The sequence below is a fragment of the Apostichopus japonicus genome, chromosome 17 (genome assembly GCF_037975245.1).
Source record: "Apostichopus japonicus isolate 1M-3 chromosome 17, ASM3797524v1, whole genome shotgun sequence".
In the NCBI taxonomy this organism is placed as follows: domain Eukaryota; kingdom Metazoa; phylum Echinodermata; class Holothuroidea; order Aspidochirotida; family Stichopodidae; genus Apostichopus; species Apostichopus japonicus.
Window position 1 is genome coordinate 19,003,350 of NC_092577.1, and position 20,253 is coordinate 19,023,602.

Genomic DNA, 20,253 nt, shown 5'->3' on the forward strand with positions numbered 1-20,253 from the left:
AAGGAGCCCAGACTCGAAACAACACACGTTACGTCATCTGCATATTGACCGCATTTCACTTTGGCACCCCCTGGCACAACGAATGGAACAAGTTTGGAATCCCTTTCCAAAAGACGAGAGAGGGACTCGCTAAACAAAACATAAAGTAATGGAGACAGAGGGCATCCCTGGCGCACCCCCCTCTCTACGTTAAAAACCTCCGAACAAAACCCATTTACAATAACAGAACTGAAACTTTCTTGATACAAAACAGAAATCCATTTACGAAAAACCGGGTGCAACCGAAACGTCTCCAATACATTCATTAAAAAACCGCCATCCATCATGTCAAAAGCCTTCTGCTGGTCCAGAGACACCAATGCACATGGCAGATCACGCTCAATAACAAAGTCGGTCAAGTCGCGCATCAACCACAAGTTCTGCTGGATGCAATGACCCTTCACTGCACAAGCCTGGAGATCACCAACAAGATGCGGCATAGCCAGTGCAAGGCGGTTGCACAAAGCCTTAGCCAGCAACTTGTAGTCCACATTTAACAAGGTGATCGGACGCTTGTTTTGGGGATCCAAGGGGTCCCCAGACTTTGGCAGCAAAGTAATCATGCCCAGACGTTGACTTTGGTTTAACAGTCCGTTTTGGAAGGCGTCTTCGAAGACGGCTCTGATGTCGGGTCCTATTATTGCCCAGAAGGTTCGGTAGAACTCCCTCGGAAGCCCGTCCGAACCCGGGGACTTGCCATTCTTCATCTTCGAAAGCGCCTTCCAAAGCTCAACAGTGGTTATTCCGCCCCCTAAAATGTCATTGACATCGTGGGGAACGGTTTTAGAGATTCCCCTCAATAAATCAGCCCGTGCCGACAAGTCGACATTGCCACGCGTAAACAAACTCGAATAATACTCTTTATATACGCGGACAATGCCGTGAGGGTCACTGACCACGGTCCCATCGGTAGCGCGCACAGACGGGACGCGTCTCTCACCCGCCGATGAGCTAACGGACTGGTAAAACCTCAGTGAAGGGCGCTCCTCGGCTTCCACCGCTTCGACACGGGCCCTGACGCGGGCACCGTGGTACTTTTCATCGAGATATGTCTGCAAAGCGATGACTGCCGAAGGGTCGCCAAACTTCACCTCCGCGCACAGCTTCGAGAATTTTTCTCTTCGACGCCGTGCGCGGGTCACGCAATACTGAATTGCGTAGCGTTTGATGCGCAACTTGACATTATGCCACCATTGGGATGTACAGGAAAGGGCCGGCTGCAATGTTTGCCATCATTTGTACCTTGTTTCGAAACCTTGGCGGGAGCTCTTCCTCGTCAAGTATCTGACAGTTAAGCTTCCATAGGCCCGATCGGCAAAATGCAAAATAGAAGGCAAAACAGACCGTGCTACAACGGTTTCGTGGTCGGAGAGTGGACAGCTCAGTGTCGCGCAACCCGAAAATTAAAAGTAACAGGCGCATACACCCGATCTACCCTACAGGCATCTTCCCTGTTAGGCCTCACCCACGTGCATATGCCTCCAGACATCGGCTAAAAGGTGCGCCGAAGTGAGTCTGTCCAGTTCTGTGATCCCAACGTCAGGACTAGCAGACAAAGAAGCCCCGAGTCTGTCAAGGCCCGCGTCTGGGACACAGTTATAGTCTCCGACCATGACACACTACCAGGAACAAAGGAAGGCAGCGTGTTAAAAAAGATACTTGAATATAATGCAAACCAATCGGCCCTCGTGATCCGTCTCCACCCTAGTGGCACAACCCGCCTAACGAGGTGACAGAAGGATGACAGTGCACACATCTCCGCTTACCTCCTTCACGGACATTGTTGACCAACTTGGATCGTTCTCAGAGGAATTTTCGATAGTGTTTACGTTGGTTTCCAAAGAGACGTGCTTATAGTCTCCTTCACTTTCCCCTGGATGATACCAATCTGTGATACTAGTCGGGCCCCGAGTCAACCGGCCCAAGAGACATTAAGTGGCCCAGATTCTGACTCGCCAATGGAGGACTGCACTACAGCCTTATTAGTTGTGGCTAAGGAGTCCTCCGATTGGTTTGATGAGACAAAACAGGCCACTGATCTCATTGACTCGAGTGGCCCTTCCACCCTACCCGCAGCCGCTTCCGCTATACCGGACACGATGGTCGCTAGTGGACCTCCTGTTCCTGACAGGGAGGTCCACTCGACCAAGGTTGACGAGGAGTAAGAAAAGGGGGAATACTGTTAGGGGCTTGAAAAGACCCGTATTGGGAAAATTTCGCAGGTAATGCGCAAGCCTGTCGTCTGCTATCGGGACGGCGTACCCCGGATGAATTTTGGAGTTAGTTAGTTCTTGTGTGGGGTGGGGGGTTTGTGTGGTCCCTACATAATGTGGGTTGGGGGTTTTCTGTTTGTGGTTTGGTGTTGGCTTTTTGGGGCTGGTTTGTGGAGCTTTATTGTTTTGGTTCTGTTAGCCTTTGGGTCCGTGTCCTTTTCACGTCACGTTAAACGCTATATTTTATACATTTGTGGGTAAGTGAGAGATTTCTGTTTGTGGGTTTTTGCTGGTTTGTTAAACAGACTGGGATTGTTTTTGGTTTTGTTGACCTTTGGTCCGTGTGTCCGTTTCTTTGCACGTAAAAAGCACGATTCTGAGATGTTTACCCCCCCCCCAAAAAAAAAAAATTCCAACCTCAGAATAATGACTGAATTGCAGAAGCATCGTTGACAAAACCTCTGAATTCGCAGCTGTTCTGCAATGATGTCGTTGTTGGCACTGAGTCTTGGCTCAGAGGGATCAAGCCAGGGTCAACACCATCACCAAATTGCATAAAATCTTGTAAGATTTTCCCATCGAATTACAGTGTATACAGAAATGACCGCTCTACCAAGGGCGGAGGTGTTCTTTGATTCTGCAGAGGGGAAAATACCTTCGTGTGAGCAATTAGACCTAATCACGGACTGTGAGGTTGAATGGGCAAGGATAACACTTCAGGGAAAGAAAATTCTTTATGTTGGGGCTTTTTTATATGCCCCGTAGGTCTCTTCGTGACATCCAAAGTTTGAATTCCTCTCTTACCAAACTCTCTGATGGGCATTTCAAGAACATTATTCTCTCGGGAGATTTCAACTGTCCTGATATTGATTGGCATAACAACTGTCTCAGACCTTACTGTCTCAGACCAGGATAGCGAGGTCCAGCAAGCTCTTTTAGATCTTGCTAGTGATCATGAACTGGTCCAAGTTCACGACCTGCCAACTAGAGGTGCAAGTAGACTAGATCTTGTGTTCACCAACAATCCTACGCTGATCTAGTCCTCTATGAATTACCCAGGTATATCTGACCATGACATCCTGGTCACAGACTCTGTCTTGAAGCCTACTTAGTCAAACAGAAGCATAGGAAGGTCTTTGTTTATTCTAAAGCTAACTGGGCTGAGATCAAAATATATGCTAATTCTATTAGTACTCACATTACTAAGCTTAATAATGATGGTGCTGACATTGTGGAACTCTGGGAGACATTTAAAGAATGTCTCCCAATTTTGCAAAACATGTCCCTTCAAAGACCAGTAAGCCAAAAGGTTAATTGCCCTGGCTCAACCGCGACTTAGGAAGATTGCTCAGACAAAAGTAATGGGGTTGCTAAATTGTTGGAGAACATCAATACTTCAAAAGCTAGTGGTCCTGATAACCTTCCAAATATCTACCTGAAGACTTGCGCACAACAGCCTAGCGCCAGGACTTTTGCTGATATTTGACAAGTCGGTTGACGGAATGCAATTTTGGCACCTATATTCCAAAAAGGGAATGTCCACCTGGCTGAAAACTATCGTCCTGTCTCTCTGACATCAGTAATCTCCAAGTTACTTGAACACATCCTCTGTAAACATGTCTTGGGTCACTTAGATCGGAATAACATCCTGATATCCATGAACCATGGTTTCCGTAAAGGATTTTCTTGTAACAATGGATGATTTACTTAAACAATATGACAGAAATACACAAAGTGATGTTATCATATTGGACTTCTCTAAGGCCTTCGATACAGTTCCACATAAAAAGCTGTTGAATAGGCTAGAGGGCTATGTATGGAAAATGTGTCAGGCTGTTCAGGCATATCACGTTGACTATACCGGTTCTCGTCCGATCACCGAAGTCAAGCAACGTAGAGCGCAGTCAGTACTTGGCTTTTATTGTCCTAATTGATAACACTATGTTGCCACGACGATGAGAAAGTGAAATGGCCTACATTGACCTCTTATGTCTACGGCCATATCACGTTGACTATACCGGTTCTCCTCCGATCACCTTAGTCAAGCAACGTAGAGCGCAGTCAGTACTTGGATGGGTGACCGCCTGGGAATAATGGGTGCCGTAGGCCTTCCTTTTCCTAATTAGAACACTGTCTTGCGACAAGGAAAGCGATTTCAAAATCGAATATATTAATATATTGCTTTTTCTTTGTCATATAAAGAACCTCCCTGATTGTGTTTCGTCACAAGCTAGATTGTTTGCTGATGATTCCCTTCTCTATAGGCCTATAAGGAAACAGAGTCATCATATTGCGCTACAACAACATTTGGAAAATTTAGTCTCTTGGGCTGATGCCTGGGGAATGAGTTTCAACTCTGAGAAATGTTACTTGTTGAGTAGTAGAAATAAAGGATAGAATCTTGAAGAAGTCAATAATAATCCTTACCTGGGACTTATCATCTCTGATGACTTCAAATGGAGTACCCATATTAGTACAAAAGCTAGCTCCATGTTAGGTTTGCTAAAGAGAAACCTCAAACGAAATGTAAGAAACTCGGCTTTACATCTCTGGTGAGAAGTAGCTTGTAATATGCTTCCATAATTTTCGATCCCTACCAACATTAATTGCTTGGAAAGAATCCAACGTAGAGCTGCTCGCTTGATTAGCGGTAACTATAGTTCCCGGGAGGAAGAGTTTATGACTAGACTGCTCGAAGAACTAGAGCTCCCAACACTTGAAAACCGTAGAAAAAGTGATAAACTATGTACTCTCTCTACAAGATTATGGATGACCAATTCCCAGCTATTCAACAGGATCATTACCTCACTGCCCTTCCCACTAGGAGACGGATCTTTCCCACGCAGTTAAATATTGTGCTGCGAATAACATAATTAGGAACCAAGTCAACAATAATAGTAAAGTCCTTAAGTACATTCATTGTAAGACCCCCCAGTATAAACATTCTTTTCTCCCTCTGCCATTGCTGGTTGGAATAAGTTAAATGATGAGCATCGACACATTTAGGTGTCGTCTGGTGTGCCGCTAGTGCTGTCTATCTCCCCGTTGCGCTTTTGCCCTATAAGTTTCTGCAACGTATGAAGAAGAAGAGCTGCTATGAACCAATATATTCAGAGACAAACACCATCTTAGGAACAGTGGTTTCATTATTGTGCCTCACCCGAACACCCTTTATACATACACCGACTTCACGCAGCCACATTGTGCTTTTTACGTGACGCGGGATACAAACGGCACTACCGAACCATCCCATTCTTTCAAACGAAACTCATGTCAAGCGAGCAAAAAAGTACATACGCCCACCGACTTGCAGGGACAAAAAGACCAACCACCCACTGAATCATTCCAAAAACTACAAAAGGACGACCAGCACGCAGCGAAACAAAACACCCCTCCCCAGCACACCACCGTCCAAAAAAGGCAGCCCTAGATAAACGGCGAAAATCGCCTTGTGCTTTTTACGTGCAAAGAAAAAACGGACACGGACCAAAGGTCAACAAAACCAAAAACAATTCCAGTCTGTTTAACAACCACCAACCTTCAATCTGAAGGCGAATGTCAGACTTCACCGCCTCCAGGACTGCCTGCCAACTGGCAAATTTCCCCCTAAAAACAACATCACATCTATTCCTCCAAACAATTTTTTGTTTACAACAGAACAAACTCAAATAATACGCTGCAACACAGCAACAGAACAAACTGGTATGTTCAAGGTTACATTGAGTTCTGTGTCATAGTTTACTACTATGTTTCTTTTCAGCCGTGACACTTAGCATATATCTCAGCTTTTGCTCTGCATTACAACTTAGCCATAGACACAGTTCAACACAAACTCTCTTCAACTGAAGTACTTTAAATATTATGTACAAAGGAAAAATGCACTAAGACTATTATTTCATGTAAGTAGTTTTCAATATAAAGGCTTGTTCTGTGATGGAGGCTATTGATGTCATTAACAGTAAAACCGATATACATGCTCAGGATGGTGTTATGTAGAGCCTCATATGTTTACAAGCGGGCTGAAGTTCTTTTTTGCAGGGTGTCTATAATCATTTAAGCTTGGTGCAATTTGAAAGTAAATGGTTGATAAATGATAGACCTTACTGTTACTCTTAATCTTCTCCGTAACGTCTGTTACATAAAGTCATTATGCTGTCTTTCCACCCATGTCGATCTTCTGCAGCTCTTGTCACATTGGACCAGCTTCTCCAGCCATTCTTGTCTCTCTCCTAGTGGTTTCGTGTATCCTGTGTAGCCTGCGTAGCCTGTAGCCTGCGTAGCGTGTAGCCTGCAACCTTCCTCCTTCCTTGTGGTGCCCTCTATTGCTACTCTTGCATGATTTCCTGCCTCCTTCCTCATAATACGACCAATCCAATTCCATCTGCGTCTCCGTATCTCTACACTCTTTCTATTTATGACTGTTTGCTGCAATTCTGTCATTGCTAACTAGTTCTGTCCAAGGTATTTTCAGTATTCTTCGTATGCACTTCAACTGAAAAGCAACCTACTTTTGCTCCTCTCTCTTTGTCACTTTCCGTGCTGCGCTTCCATATATAACAGCGTTTTCGATAGTGTTAGTTTTTTCTTTCTGCCTATTGCACCATTTGTCCAAATGATAGGCCCAGCTAGGGCTATGTAAGATATGGACTACTGCATGCCAATGCACAGTGATCACTAATTTGATTGATTGTTGGGCCCGCAGGTGCTTTGCACATTATCATTAATATACTACTAGTACTATTCATTAACATATTACCAAGACAGTTATTTGTCCATTAGCCATACGTTGCAAATTTCAGCTCTCTTAGACCCTCCACTCTCTGAAACTTGATCTCTTCTGCAACCATACTGGGCTCAGTGAGCTGGAAAAGTTTATTTGTTCACACCCTGGCAAGACCACCTTCAACTGCCCATCCTGTTGCCAGAACTACTTGCAGAGTAACAGATTGCTATTGTTTTTTCGGACTGTGTTGCAGTGCAGTTAGCAATGGAGCAGTTGATTCCGTCATGCATACTGATAAAGCTGCTGTAAATTGTAGACCCATGCCAATACACTGTATTACACACAACGGGTGCACTGCATTGAATCTCCATTACAGCTCTTAATTTGCTTCACATATGTTTTGGAGGATGGACTAGAGGTTGTAGATATTTTTGTTCTCCTTGAAAATCAATGCTTGTTGAGACTTCATGGTTCTGTTTTAAAATGCCAATGACAAATTGATGCAATATAGACTCTAAAACAGAGGGAGCCAAGCCTTGATCTTTTCAAGTAAACAACAATAACCTGAAAACACATGTATTGGCAAAATAAGGGAAGAGGTTTCCTGGCAATTATATGAAGAAAAAAACTTTAAATTTAAAAAAAAAATTACTTGTCTATAAATGCACACTCTCTGATCCAGGTTACTGTATGTTTTAATATCACTGCCCTGTTGATCAATCATTACTATATGCCATCATGTTATAGTTAGTATTTAATAGTCATTAAAGGGGAAAAAATGGGAGTCAAGAGGCCTGTGCAAAGTTGCAAACTTCATTTTAAGTCATGTTGGGGAGAGGAGAGCACATAGGCAGGGTCCTTATGTTCAGGTGTAAAATACTATACCCCTCAATTTCCTAAAAAGTTGAAGGTGTCCTTTGTGACTATTAATGCTCATGATTAAGAATGTCTACACAATGTCAGATAATGAAACATCGTACATTTTACCACTGAATATTTTGGAGAAGCATGGGCAACTGTCCTTCTTACTTATCTAACAAGTTCTGTGTTAACAAATACAAAAAAAGGAAATGAGAATCTCTTCGAATACAAACACTTTATTCACATGACAGATTTACAACTTTATTCAAAGGATAGAGAGAAATAAAGCACAACATAAGGTTACCTTAACAATAGCAAGACCGAATAATTGCATTCAGGAAGCAAGTTGAAAATAATATAGAATGTAAATTGGAAAAGGCTTGAGAAGGTTACCATGATATTGCTATAAAGACATTAAATCAATGGCTTGCATGTCACACATAACTTTACAAAGCACCTTAATTATTTCATGTTACTGAAGGCAGTGTTAGAATGAATCACAGACAAACATAAATGACTAAGATTTACTGCAATGAATATATATGGCACCAAATACACCTATAATGAGGAGAGACTGCTTGATAGCATTCAATAAACAATAAGTTCTATAAACACAGGGCAGACGACGCTTGAGGTAGTAATGTCCAAGCAAGTACATATTACAAGATAAAGAGCAAAATATCTGAGAATGTTACAATGATATCATTGCTGAAATCACGTTACATAGAAGGCTTACGTGCTTTTTACGTGATCCGCCATGTGGAATACAAAACGGCACGGCCAATCCCATTCTGAAAAACGAAACTCAGGTCAAGCGAGCCCAAAAAATACGCCCGCCGACCTCCAGCGACATAGACGCCCAACACCCCCCCCCCCCCCCGCAGAAACATTCCAAAAACTACAAAAGGACGACCCGCACGCAGCGAAACGAAAAACCCTTCCCCAGCACACCAACGTCCAAAAAATGCAGCCCCAGATAAACGGCGAAAATCGCCTTCAACTTGAAGGCGAATGTCCGACTTCACCGCCTCTAGGACTGCCTGCCAACTGGCAACCTTCCCCCTAAAAACCAAATTACATCTATTCCGCCAAACATGTTTTCTTACAATAGAGCAAACAAAAATGATGCGGTGCAACACAGCTACCGAACAAACTGGAGGGTCTACCCCATATAAAATAAAGCCTTGCCCTACCGACCATGAACGGTCTCCCGTAACACGGTCGGTCCAGGTCTGGAACCACTCCCATAAGTTTACTACAAAGTAACAATGCCAAAAAACATGAGCAGTACTGTCTAAGCTGTCACAGCCGGTCCTAGGGCACAGTCCATCACCCAATCGCCAATGATATCTTTTTAGGTTGGTCACCAAGGCACCGTGTGCAACTCTCCATGCAAGATCACGGAGCCTGCAACCATTCAGCCTTGAATGCACCGAACGCCATACTTCGGCGGAATGACGTCCCTGGACAAAAGTTGCATTCAAGGCCTTATCCCTCAACGAACTGTGAACGAGGGCCGTCTGTGACAGGTCAACAGGGGGCAACTCAATCAGAGCGGAGCAGATGACACGCACCACCCTGTTTGGAGTACTACTATGCGGTTCTCTGTTGCTAAACAGCGCCGGGACCCATCGACGCAGGTGCAAACCGCCCCAAAACGTACAAAATATGAACAAGGCAACCCTGGGTCAGTTACCGCTACAAACAACTGCTTAAAAACAAAAAGGTAAATTTACTTCCCAGATGAACCACCTGTAACCCACCCTTCTCCAGTTTTTGGTACAATACCGCCCTCTTGACAAGCTCTGTACCACCAGACCATATGAATGAAAAAATCGCCCTCTCCAACCGTACCAGGACGCGACGCGGAATAGGGTACACCGCGCCCGGGTACCACAAGATGGGCGAAACGAAACGATTAATAACGGTGACTTTCCCCAAGATCGAAAGCCAGCGGGTGCCAAAGGTTTCAAGTCTGCTCTGAAATACCTCAGCCCTCTCGTTCCAGGTGACGTCACAAGGTGCATCGTAGCCGAACCATATACCATTAATTTTGATATTCTGATCCGACCACGACGCACCGAATGGTAAGTCTCTGTATCTCCAGCTACCAAGACGAAGGCCCTTTGTCTTTTCTGGATTCAACTTCGCCCCGGTAGCTCTCTCCAAAATAGATAGATCCTGCGAGAGTGCGCGAAAGGAGCCGAGACTCGTTCAGAAGTGTTACCCTCAACTGCAGAGGCGAAAGAAGGATAAGGCACTGAATCCTGAAGAATTCCATCAAACAACACAAACTTTGTGCCCACTTTGCTTAGTGGCAAAATGATTTTAACTGCATTACTACAGCTCCAACTAGTTCATTTTGTTACGTTGGAATGCGAGAGGTCTCGATAACTAATTTTGAACGAGACACAAGCCTGGGTTCGTTTCCGTAAGGAACACAGACAAATTGACAAGTCTAGAGATTTGAAATGAGAACGTAAACTATATTGAACAATGGATTTCGAACCAACAACAACAAGTGATAATTACAAATATATAGAAAATTACTCACAAACTTAACAAGATAGGATACGCTTTAAAACACGCTGGTCTCTTCCAACGGCGATATCCCTCAGCGGCCACGACCTTGATGACGACGATTCTCGGTCCGTTGTACCGCGAAATTCACTGGTCCTCGACGAAGTTTCTCGCGATCCCAGAAACAGCAGTCACCTTCTTTCCGGCGATGCTCCAAAATAGAAGACGGACTTCCAGCCACAATAGAGTGAAGCACAAGTCGAACTTCTCGCCGACTAAATATTACCAGAGTCAGTCCAAAATCAGCTTTATAGTGTAACACCCCTGTACCCCGGCCGAGCGGTAGCGTGGGAAATCAGGCAGCTGGAGGCCACCTGATGTCAGGGCAGGGGAAGGGGGGGAGGCGAAGACTTATGCTAGCAGGGCTTGAACCAATAGACACAAAAAAAGAGAGAAGAATATAGTTAAAGAGAACTGGGTCTGAAATCAACAATTTAATAGCTTAATTAACTTTAAACATACACTTAACAAAAATAAGGCAGTGACTTTCTGCCGTATACAAATATAAAAGCAAACAACGGGCAGAGATTCAGTTTAAATAAATAAAAAATACTCTACATACCAGGGCGTGGGCAGCACGGCCCTTAAGAATCACGAGAGTGAATACCCGACACGGGGCGCCAACGGCAGGCTGAACTAATAATACTGCCTAATGTGCTCCCGCCCCGATTAACTTCTGCAATACCTCCGGGGAGAGCCCTAATTTGACCCTACCTCCGGAGTCTAAAAATGCAACGAAGCCAACCAGGACGGCAACTTATTAGTTATACTATACAAAAGGAATGGCGCCCGTAGTCAGCCTTCACTCCCGGACCCGCTCTCTAAAATAAATCAACCTTGCCTTTAAAATAATACTTTACTGTAATTGCCGTGCTGCTCACCGCTGGTCTCCAGTTCTCTGCCCGAACTTCAACGAAATAAATTCAGTTTCCACAATACAAAATACATAAGAAAAACAACGTCTTCATTAAACAAGGTTAAGAGAGCAAGTGATAGTAAAATAGATACACGCTAAACAGAACAACTCGTGTAATAAAAGAGCGAATGCCTGGAATGCTGGTGATGGCAGACGACGGGGAGAGCGAAAGAGACCTGCATAATAAAACAAAAGTAAATGGAATGGTGAATGAATGGACAACAAATCGCAGGGTAAATTATTCAAACAAAACGGGAAAACATATTCTTAGTAGCCCTGGGCGTGTTCGAAATACGGGGTACACGCATCCCGAACAACCCAGGGCGTAACAATAGCCACTAACTCCTGGCGTAACGAACTTCCTCAACGGAGACAAAAATTCTTCACCTCCGAAATAAAGACTGGAAAACTGTACTTTCACAGCAAAGTCCTCTTCAAACTTCTGAATGGAAGTGTAGAATCAATCTTGTTATCGATATCTCAATCCCTCAGAAACTACTGGCAGTTGAGCACTGACGATATATAGTAGAATGGTATAATATGTGTCGTCGCTTGTATTCGTTCAGAAACTGAGAAACTCTCCGATCTGGGCGGGTTTTTATACGATTCGCCATGTCAAGAATCATCTAGATCTTTCTCGATACACTTGACCCAGTTTCTCTATTCTTGGAAGTCCTTCACGTAAACCGACGTAAACGACTTCACGTAAACCGACGTTAACCCGAGACCAGCGCGTCATCATAAGGAATATACCAGAACAATCGTGTATTACAACATTGTGACACGGTAACCCGACCTAATTTCTCAAATACTGATTTATCACGTAGGCAATTTCAATTACTCTCCACATTATAACATTAGGTTTCTCACTAGCAGTGACTAGCGTTAGGCTGCAATGGGCCCTCGTAACAATATGCTTCCCTGAAGATATATATATAATTTCCTCAATTCTAACTGCAGGATTCTCAACATTCTTGGCATCAACCATGCTTAACTCTATCATATGAAAATCGGATATTTCAAGTTCACCTTCTTGCGGGGAACCCTTTTATGGCAAAACTGACAGGCGGAATTGCACAGAAGGAGTTTACTTGTAACTCAACAGGTAATGGTAATTCGCCATTAGCTCTTTCAATACATGTATGACTTAAACTGAAAACCAAATGAAGTGCAACTATTCGCCATTTCTTGTAGACTAGACATAATTTCTGCATCATACCTTCCCTTTAGTGCATATGAAGAAACTAGATTATTGCAGAGCCAGTGCCAAACAGGTTCTTTCATGGCACATGGTGCCATTCCAACCTTATCCCTGATTACACATGTTTCATACAAAATTGAGTGAAACTGACACTTTGGTATGTATTTACAAATTCCAAATTAAAAAAAATCTAAAAGTGCATTCACTGCACAAGAGTAACCATGATAATCATGGTCCAAACAACTTTTACCATTTATGAAATGAGGAATTTCCATCACAGTAAGAGAATAAACATTACAAATAGCAGACTACATCATGAAATTTAGGAGTTTTTGACCTTAACTCAAACTCAGGTTTAACTTGCTGTATGAAATCCCATACAAATGTCCAACATTGCTCGCTGGAGGAGGACAACAAGCCGTCAATACTACAGCTTTCAATAGTTTCCTGTTGGTCAATGTCACCACAAACTGTCTTACAAAATTGAAACAACTGTCTCCTCTCATAATATCCCACTCCAAACCAAAAAATGTTGTCTAGCATGTTTAAGTTTTTATCCCTTAGAATGAATGTCTTTCTCTTCTTTGCAATAAAATCAAGTCCAAAAAGTTCCAGGTCTACATCTGGAGAAGCTAAAGCAAACGAAACTGCTCTGGTTCTAGCCTTGCTTTAAGAGCTCTTTCGACTTCCTCCAGAGCAAGCCTGTCGCAGATGACCTGTCCTCACTGCTTTCCTGTAAACATAATCATGCTTGGACTTTTCCTGAGACGCATGAAAGGCCTTCTTAGTGGCTCCCTTTAATGTCTGTTTCACATACCTTGAAAAATGCACGGATGCTTTGTCCACCTTCTTTGTTGGTCCTGAGATGCAGAAGTCAGTCTTATCAATAACAAATCCCTCACATGTGTAAGAACTACCATCTTTCCATATGTTCTGTACTCCTTCAGACACCCCTATCCCAGATGCTTGCACAACATCTCCAACTTGCAGGAAAGTTTCGGGGCACGGGAAAAATGCATCTTTTCTGAAAATGACAAGAATGTACAGTGCAACATCTTCATAGTTGTGAAGTGTAACTAGGAGCTTTCAAAAATCCCGAGTTCAAATAAGGATGCCAAAAAAGCAAAGAAAATCAAATCAAACATATTATATTCCAAGGCCACATATGCTATTGAAAGTTTAATAAGATTGAACTATTATTAATTTCAAATTTATTTCAGCTATTTCTGTAATTTCTTGTCAATTAAAAAATGTGTAATTTTAACTAATATAGAAGATTTCAAGTTTTTTTAATTGTTGAATGTATACATGATCTCCAACTGCACCAGTAAGTATATCACTTAACAAAACAATTGTCCCTGTACCACTCTCTAGATAACAATAATACTTGGAATATTAACACTGTGTGGAACTATATATCCAATTGGTCACATATGGTATGTTTGCAGCAGTGTCATTAATTGCAGTTCTTTAGGAAAGCAAGGCAATTAGCTTCAAGTTCAATCAAGTGTACTGTATGAAGGCAGGCAATCTCAACTTAGACTTACATGGGCCATAGCAAGCGGGGGGGGGGGGGGGGCATTTATGTATGCAAGATATATCGAGCATGACGAGTACATCTAGGCATGAAAACTACTAGAAATGTACCTATTTGATGTCAAAAATCAATAAATTCTTATTTTTTCATATATTTATAACAATTCATTGGCAATTCAAATATATACATTACTGTATCTTGTAATTCTGCACTATTCTCCAAAGGAGTTGAACTTTCGCCCATGGAACCTTCAGGGATATCTGAAAGGAAATTTTGTGACATGTAATAATCATAATATACCTATTTTGATAATGCTGACAAGTGACAATTGAAATTACCAAAGACAAAATTGTAAACAGAAAATTATATCTTACAGACTGGGGAAGCTGAATGTTAAAGAGGTTACATCTCTTCCTGTTCAAAGTGACATGCTTTAAATACAGTATAGCTCACATCAACTGGACAGGCCTTTGTACCAATTCATGCATAAAACTGTTGAAACACATATATTCAACTTCTATTCACGTTTATGTATTTGATTACATGAAAATTTTTTTTGTTTGAAAATTAAATTGGCACCATTTGTCATGGCTAACATATGAAATGGTAGCATAATTTTTACCACTAAAACGAGCCGACACCAGGCATGAATGAATGCCTCTACTTGAATTTATTCGCGTATAGTAATTGCGCAGACCCTTGATATGATATACAGTAGGCCCAAACACGAGGCTTCAACAATGTCACTTTTTAGTACTTGACCATGGTGCTAGCTGTTTTCTAAACATACTTGCCCTTATGATTTGTCGAATCCAAACCTACATAAAAATTATAAAGTCTACAAACGTCATATTGCAGTTTAAGGTACATTATTCTTTCACACTGTAGCCCATGCATCATGATGTATGTATTGCACATATGCCTAGTTGCTTAGGCAAGTGTTATAGTAGTTGGTGCATAAGAATGTCCAAGTGTAAAATATGGTTCTATCAATTCTGTTTTAAATCAATACCAGTTACATCATTATCAGCTCAAACATAGTGTTTTTGAATCACTTACACTGCCTTTTTTGTTTACATTATAAATCTTGAGTTACTAACAATTGCTTTGTAGCATACAACTACAATACAAATAAGTACTGTCATTTTTAGCTCATACCAGCATGCTGGTGTGAGCTATTGTTACAGTGCGGCGTCTATCACTCTATCATTCTATCACTCTATCCGTCAACAATTGGTAAAACCGCTCCCACTCGCACAGTGTTTGATGGGATTTCATGAAACTTGGACACAAGGACCATTAGGTATAGGGCCATCAGAGATGATCCAAAATTTGGGGTCAAAGGTCACCTGTGGGCCGTAATGGGCCATTTTGTGGAAATACGAAAAATGCTTCTTCTCCTACAGATTCCATGGTACAATGTTGAGGGTTTGTCACGATAGTACTATGGTAGTTTTACCTTCAGGGTGTTCATGAATTTCAGATCAAAGATCAACTAGGGGTCTTTTGTGGGCCGGGCCGCGGCCCTATATTTTCAAATTGCTCCTGTTCGTACAGTGTATGGCCAATTATAATGAAACTTGGTCACAATGTTCCTCGGGATGAGAGTTACGAGGGGTGTTCGGAAAATTGAGGTCAAAGGTCATTTAGGGGGTCATCGGGGGTCATTCTTTGTAATATTTTCAAATATCTCAATCTTCTCAAGATTTTGATGGATCATATTCAAAGTTGAACTGATGATTGTTGGATTGTGTATGAATAAGGTGATGCCTAAAAATTTTTGGTCAAAAGTTAATTAATTACAATTAATCCCATTGTTTAAAAAAATCTGAGCCTTCACTTTTTGCCAAAGCTCCTTTAATTTGTCTCCCAGTGTCTGCAGTGTTTGTTTACATTTGTGCAGGACTGGGAGTTGTTATTAACTGTTGAACTGTAAGCATGAGAGCCCTATAGCCAATCAGCACTTGCCGATTCTTAGAAGTCTTTGAGCCTGAGGTATGTAGGCAGCTTGTGAAGTTATGCGTTGTAGGGAGTGCTTGTTATGTCTGCTAAGGTAGAGGGGAGAAAGTTTAATAGGGTAGGTCAGTGGTATTGTTTGAGAGAGTGGGTAAAATAGGATTTAAAGGGGAAAATAGGAATTATAGCCAGTGGTGTGGCCAGGATTCTGCTAATGGAGGGGGGGGGGGTATCCCTCACGGGCCCAAAATTGGTTTTGTGGGCCCTACATTTTTAAGCTCGAAAAGGTATGAGCTTCTGCACCATTGGTGCTCTAGTTATATATATTCTACACTACCACATGGAATACTTCTGTACAAGCACATAGTATACACATAACACTAGGGCCAATGCTAATGCAAGAATTTCCGAGCATTATAAACTTACAGTATTTTTGCTCATGAACTTCAAAATACATGGGCTGTGATGATTATGGAACTGTTCAAGGATCACATTAATGGTACATGTTGTGGTGGCAAATGTGTTAATTTTGGTTTTTTTGAATATTTATTTCGAAGGTCAGAGCTACTTGCCCCATTACAATATTGAGCAATGCACTTGCCTGATTGACTTTTACTTGCCTCAGGCTGACAGGTGGGAGATTTGTGGAGGGCAAGCCTACATTTAAAAAACTAAGTAGCTGTGCCCATTCTTGATATCAATTCGTGCCTGTACTTTAAATAAAATGGGCACACCGTTCTTATGACTTTGAAGTACCAAAATAGTTTCTTCCCCTACATGGTGGCAAACTATAACCATTTGAACTATCCGATACACCTATTACATATGCATCTTATAACAGCAAGGTGTGAACAAATCTTATGCTCCCATAAATGTTGTGTAGATACTGTGTAGTGTATAACAACATTTACACACTCTTTTACAGATACTACTGTTTAATACGCCTTTCCAATTTTGTAACATACATATTTTGAAGAATCTCTTTAATACTACTGCGATATCCTACAAAAAGTATTTCTTTTCAGAGGCACTGCTTTGTTTTCGCAATTTGCAATACTCAGTAAAAGCTCTTAACAAACTTGTGAAAATGAACTCAAGGACAAAAAGACCCCTTCAATCCAAACTGAAAATGAGCTTAATTAAAAACGAACTTCCATTTCTTTAATTATAATTAAGGAACTGACAGTTTGCTTAGAACTGTACCTGATGTGGTAGCCTTGACAGCCTTTGGAGTTGTGACCTTCCTCTTATTGTTCCTCTTCTCTGTTCCTACAATTAAAAAAACTGTATAAAACAACTTCTCAACTCAGATGCCTAGGGTAGTACGGGACATTGACAGAATAAAATGGTTATCAAGATGGCCACACATCACAAGCAACTGCCCTACTTTGAACATCAGTTGAAGTACACCAGAGGTTGCTATTTGTACAGTGAAGTCTGAGTCATGGTGAGAAATATACTTTAACAATACATGTTTGACTGCAACTCCAAAGGAGGCCTGGCACCTCACCCCAATTACTCTCACTGACTCCCTTACATTACTTGCTCAATTATAACTCTTGGAATGCACTATAGAAGACGTTTTGAAAGGTGAGGTATTACATTCTGTACTTGCACTTACTAACACTCTAAATGCAGAAATTAAGCAAATATAAACATCACTTGAGAAGTTGTTAACTTCTCATAACATGTTTTATTCATGTTAGTGGTGACAGCAGGGCACAACTTTAAGACTAGGGCTAACATCCCTTAGCATGGTGCCAACCTGTGTATCCTTCTGTATGTGGGTACTCACACACACAAACTGTGAGTTGAATAACTGTTACCTTGGGCATCAAAAACCAACAGCAGACAAATACATACAAACATACACGGGGTCATGACTGTACAAACTTAGATCTTGTTTGCTTGTAGCAGGAAATCAAAACTTAAAAACCCGAAGGCAAGTTTCTATAAAGAACAGCCCATTTGCCTCTATGGTGAGATAATTTACCTTCCTCCCCATCCTCTTCAAGCTCCATCTGAAGACAGGCTGGGAAAGTAGCCGTTTCTCCATCATTCCTTTCAATCTGCACCTCAAAAACAGTCACCTCCTCCAAATGGTCATTTATCTTCACCTGTACCACATCTCTAGCACACAATGATCTTAACATTGTTGTTGTGCTTTTTACGTGCTACGAAAAAACGGACACGGACCAAAGGTCAACAAAACCAAAAACAAACCCAGTCTGTAAAGCAACAACTGAAACCCATCAATCTCTCACTAACGCAGCGTTTAACGTGACGCGAAAAGGGCACGGACCCAAATGCCAACCGAAGCAAAAGAAATAAAACACTACAAACAAGCCCCAAAAAGCCAACCCCAAACCACAAACAGAAAAATGAAACCAACCCATACTATGTAACGACCACACAGCCCCCACACCTACCAAGTAACTCACTCCAAATTTCATCCGGGGAACGCCGTCCCGATAGTAGACGACAGGCTTGCGCTAGCGTCTACGGAATGCAGTGTCGGGAAGCCGTGCATGGTCCGCCTCCATGCGCAACCTGATGTCACTTTGCACGAGGGGGACAACATCCTCTGCCCTCCAGACGTCCCCATCGAAGACTAGGCGGCATCTGCTGTTCCAGATGTGTCTCCTGATGACAGCGGCAAACAACAACAGCAGATCCCTAACCCAGGTTGGGCACACAGGGGGCAACAAACCATACAAAACAAAATCACTACTAATGGCCCACTGTGTGCAACCAATAACACCAATAACGAAGGCGTGAAACCAATCCCACACAAACCGGACAAAGGGACACTCCAGCAAAAGGTGTTGCATAGTCTCGATGGCTTTACAGCCCACACGGGGACAAATCCCATCACCTAATCGCCACCTGACTAGGCGAAAATGGTTAGTGATGAGGACCCCATGTGCAATCCTCCACGCCAAGTCCCTGAGACGGCTATCTAGTGACTTGCAACACACAGACCGCCACACATCTGGAGAGATGGCGGTCCGGCAAGCCGACGGGCACACAGGTGCGAGCATTGGACGAAACAATGGTGGGTATAACACAGAGGGGGCCACGTTCAGCAGAACATGTGGCCCACCCTCTTCTTTGATTCTACGAAGAGAGTCACCAATCTGAGTATAGACCCCAGAAGGGCGTGTCGCCTTTGGCCGGTTATTGGAAAAGGATCCGGGCCAGTGGTGTCGCAAAAGAAACCCACCCCAGTACAAAAAAAGCAAAGGGAAACGAAGGATTTTCAAAAGCAACAAAACACCTTTCAAGAGGAGAAAGCGCAGTTTACATGGTAGGTGGACCAAACCAAGATCACCGCTCAAGGGGGTCTTATACAGAACGGTCCTTTTGACAAGGTTTGGTTTGCGCTTTCCCCAAATGAAATCAAAAATGATCCTCTCCAGTCGCACCAAGGCATGATCCGGTGCGGCGATCACCGTACCAGGATACCAAAGGAGAGGAACAATAAACCTATTTACAACTGTAACCTTCCCAGGGAGGGAGAGCCACCTGTGACTGAATGTGTCGAGCCTTGCCTCCACCTGATCAGCCTTCTCGGCCCAAGTGGTGGCCTCCGGGGCACCATAACCTAGCCAGATGCCATTTACCTTGATCATGACATCTGACCAAGTAGCATCGAACGGGAGGGATTGGCCGCGCCAACCTCCCAATCGCAGCCCTTTGGTCTTGGACTTGTTCAGTCTGGCACCAGTAGCCTCTTGGAAGGTGGTCAAAACCTTCGATAAAGGCTTGAAGGAGGCGAGGTCCGACACAATACAGGTGACGTCATCGGCATACTGCACGCATTTAACTCTAGCCCCACCCGGTACGTTGAAGGGTCGAAATCGAAAGCATCTGTCCAGCGAGGTACTGAGCGTTTCGCTGAAAAGAACATACAACGGGGAGAGGGGACAACCCTGACGGACTCCTCTTCGAACCGGGAAGGGACCAGAAGTTAATCCGTTAACAGTGACAATGCTCGTGACGTCCTTGTATAATAACGAGACCCAACGAATATATACGGAGTTCAATCCGAAGGACTCTAAGGTTCTGAACAGGAAGTCGTGATCTACCATGTCAAAGGCCTTTTCCTGGTCCAGTGAGACCAGTGCACATGGCAAATCACGAACTTTAACAACTCGATCAAGTCTCTCATCAACCAGAGGTTATGTTGAATACACTTGCCTCGCACAGCACAAGTCTGGAGAGGAC

At 42.8% G+C, this 20,253-nt stretch overlaps 1 protein-coding gene and 1 pseudogene across 2 annotated transcripts; one reads left to right on the forward strand and one right to left on the reverse strand.

The window, feature by feature from the left end:
- The first annotated feature begins 4,242 nt into the window (after window positions 1-4,242).
- On the forward strand, window positions 4,243-4,361 carry LOC139957117 (5S ribosomal RNA; annotated as a pseudogene).
- A 7,674-nt stretch (window positions 4,362-12,035) lies between these two features.
- Window positions 12,036-18,095, reverse strand: LOC139984719 (uncharacterized). 2 transcript variants are annotated; one of them, XM_071998746.1, is made up of 4 exons: window positions 18,020-18,095; window positions 17,230-17,295; window positions 14,263-14,330; window positions 12,036-13,557 (listed from the first exon to the last, which is right to left on the reverse strand). In XM_071998746.1, exons 1-4 carry the CDS (start codon window positions 18,083-18,085, stop codon window positions 13,203-13,205), a joined length of 555 nt encoding a protein of 184 aa, XP_071854847.1. In that variant the 5' UTR covers window positions 18,086-18,095; the 3' UTR covers window positions 12,036-13,202. The 2 variants fall into 2 exon arrangements, with proteins under 2 accessions (XP_071854847.1, XP_071854848.1); XM_071998747.1 differs by having other exon boundaries at window positions 14,258-14,330.
- Between the last annotated feature and the right edge of the window lie 2,158 nt (window positions 18,096-20,253).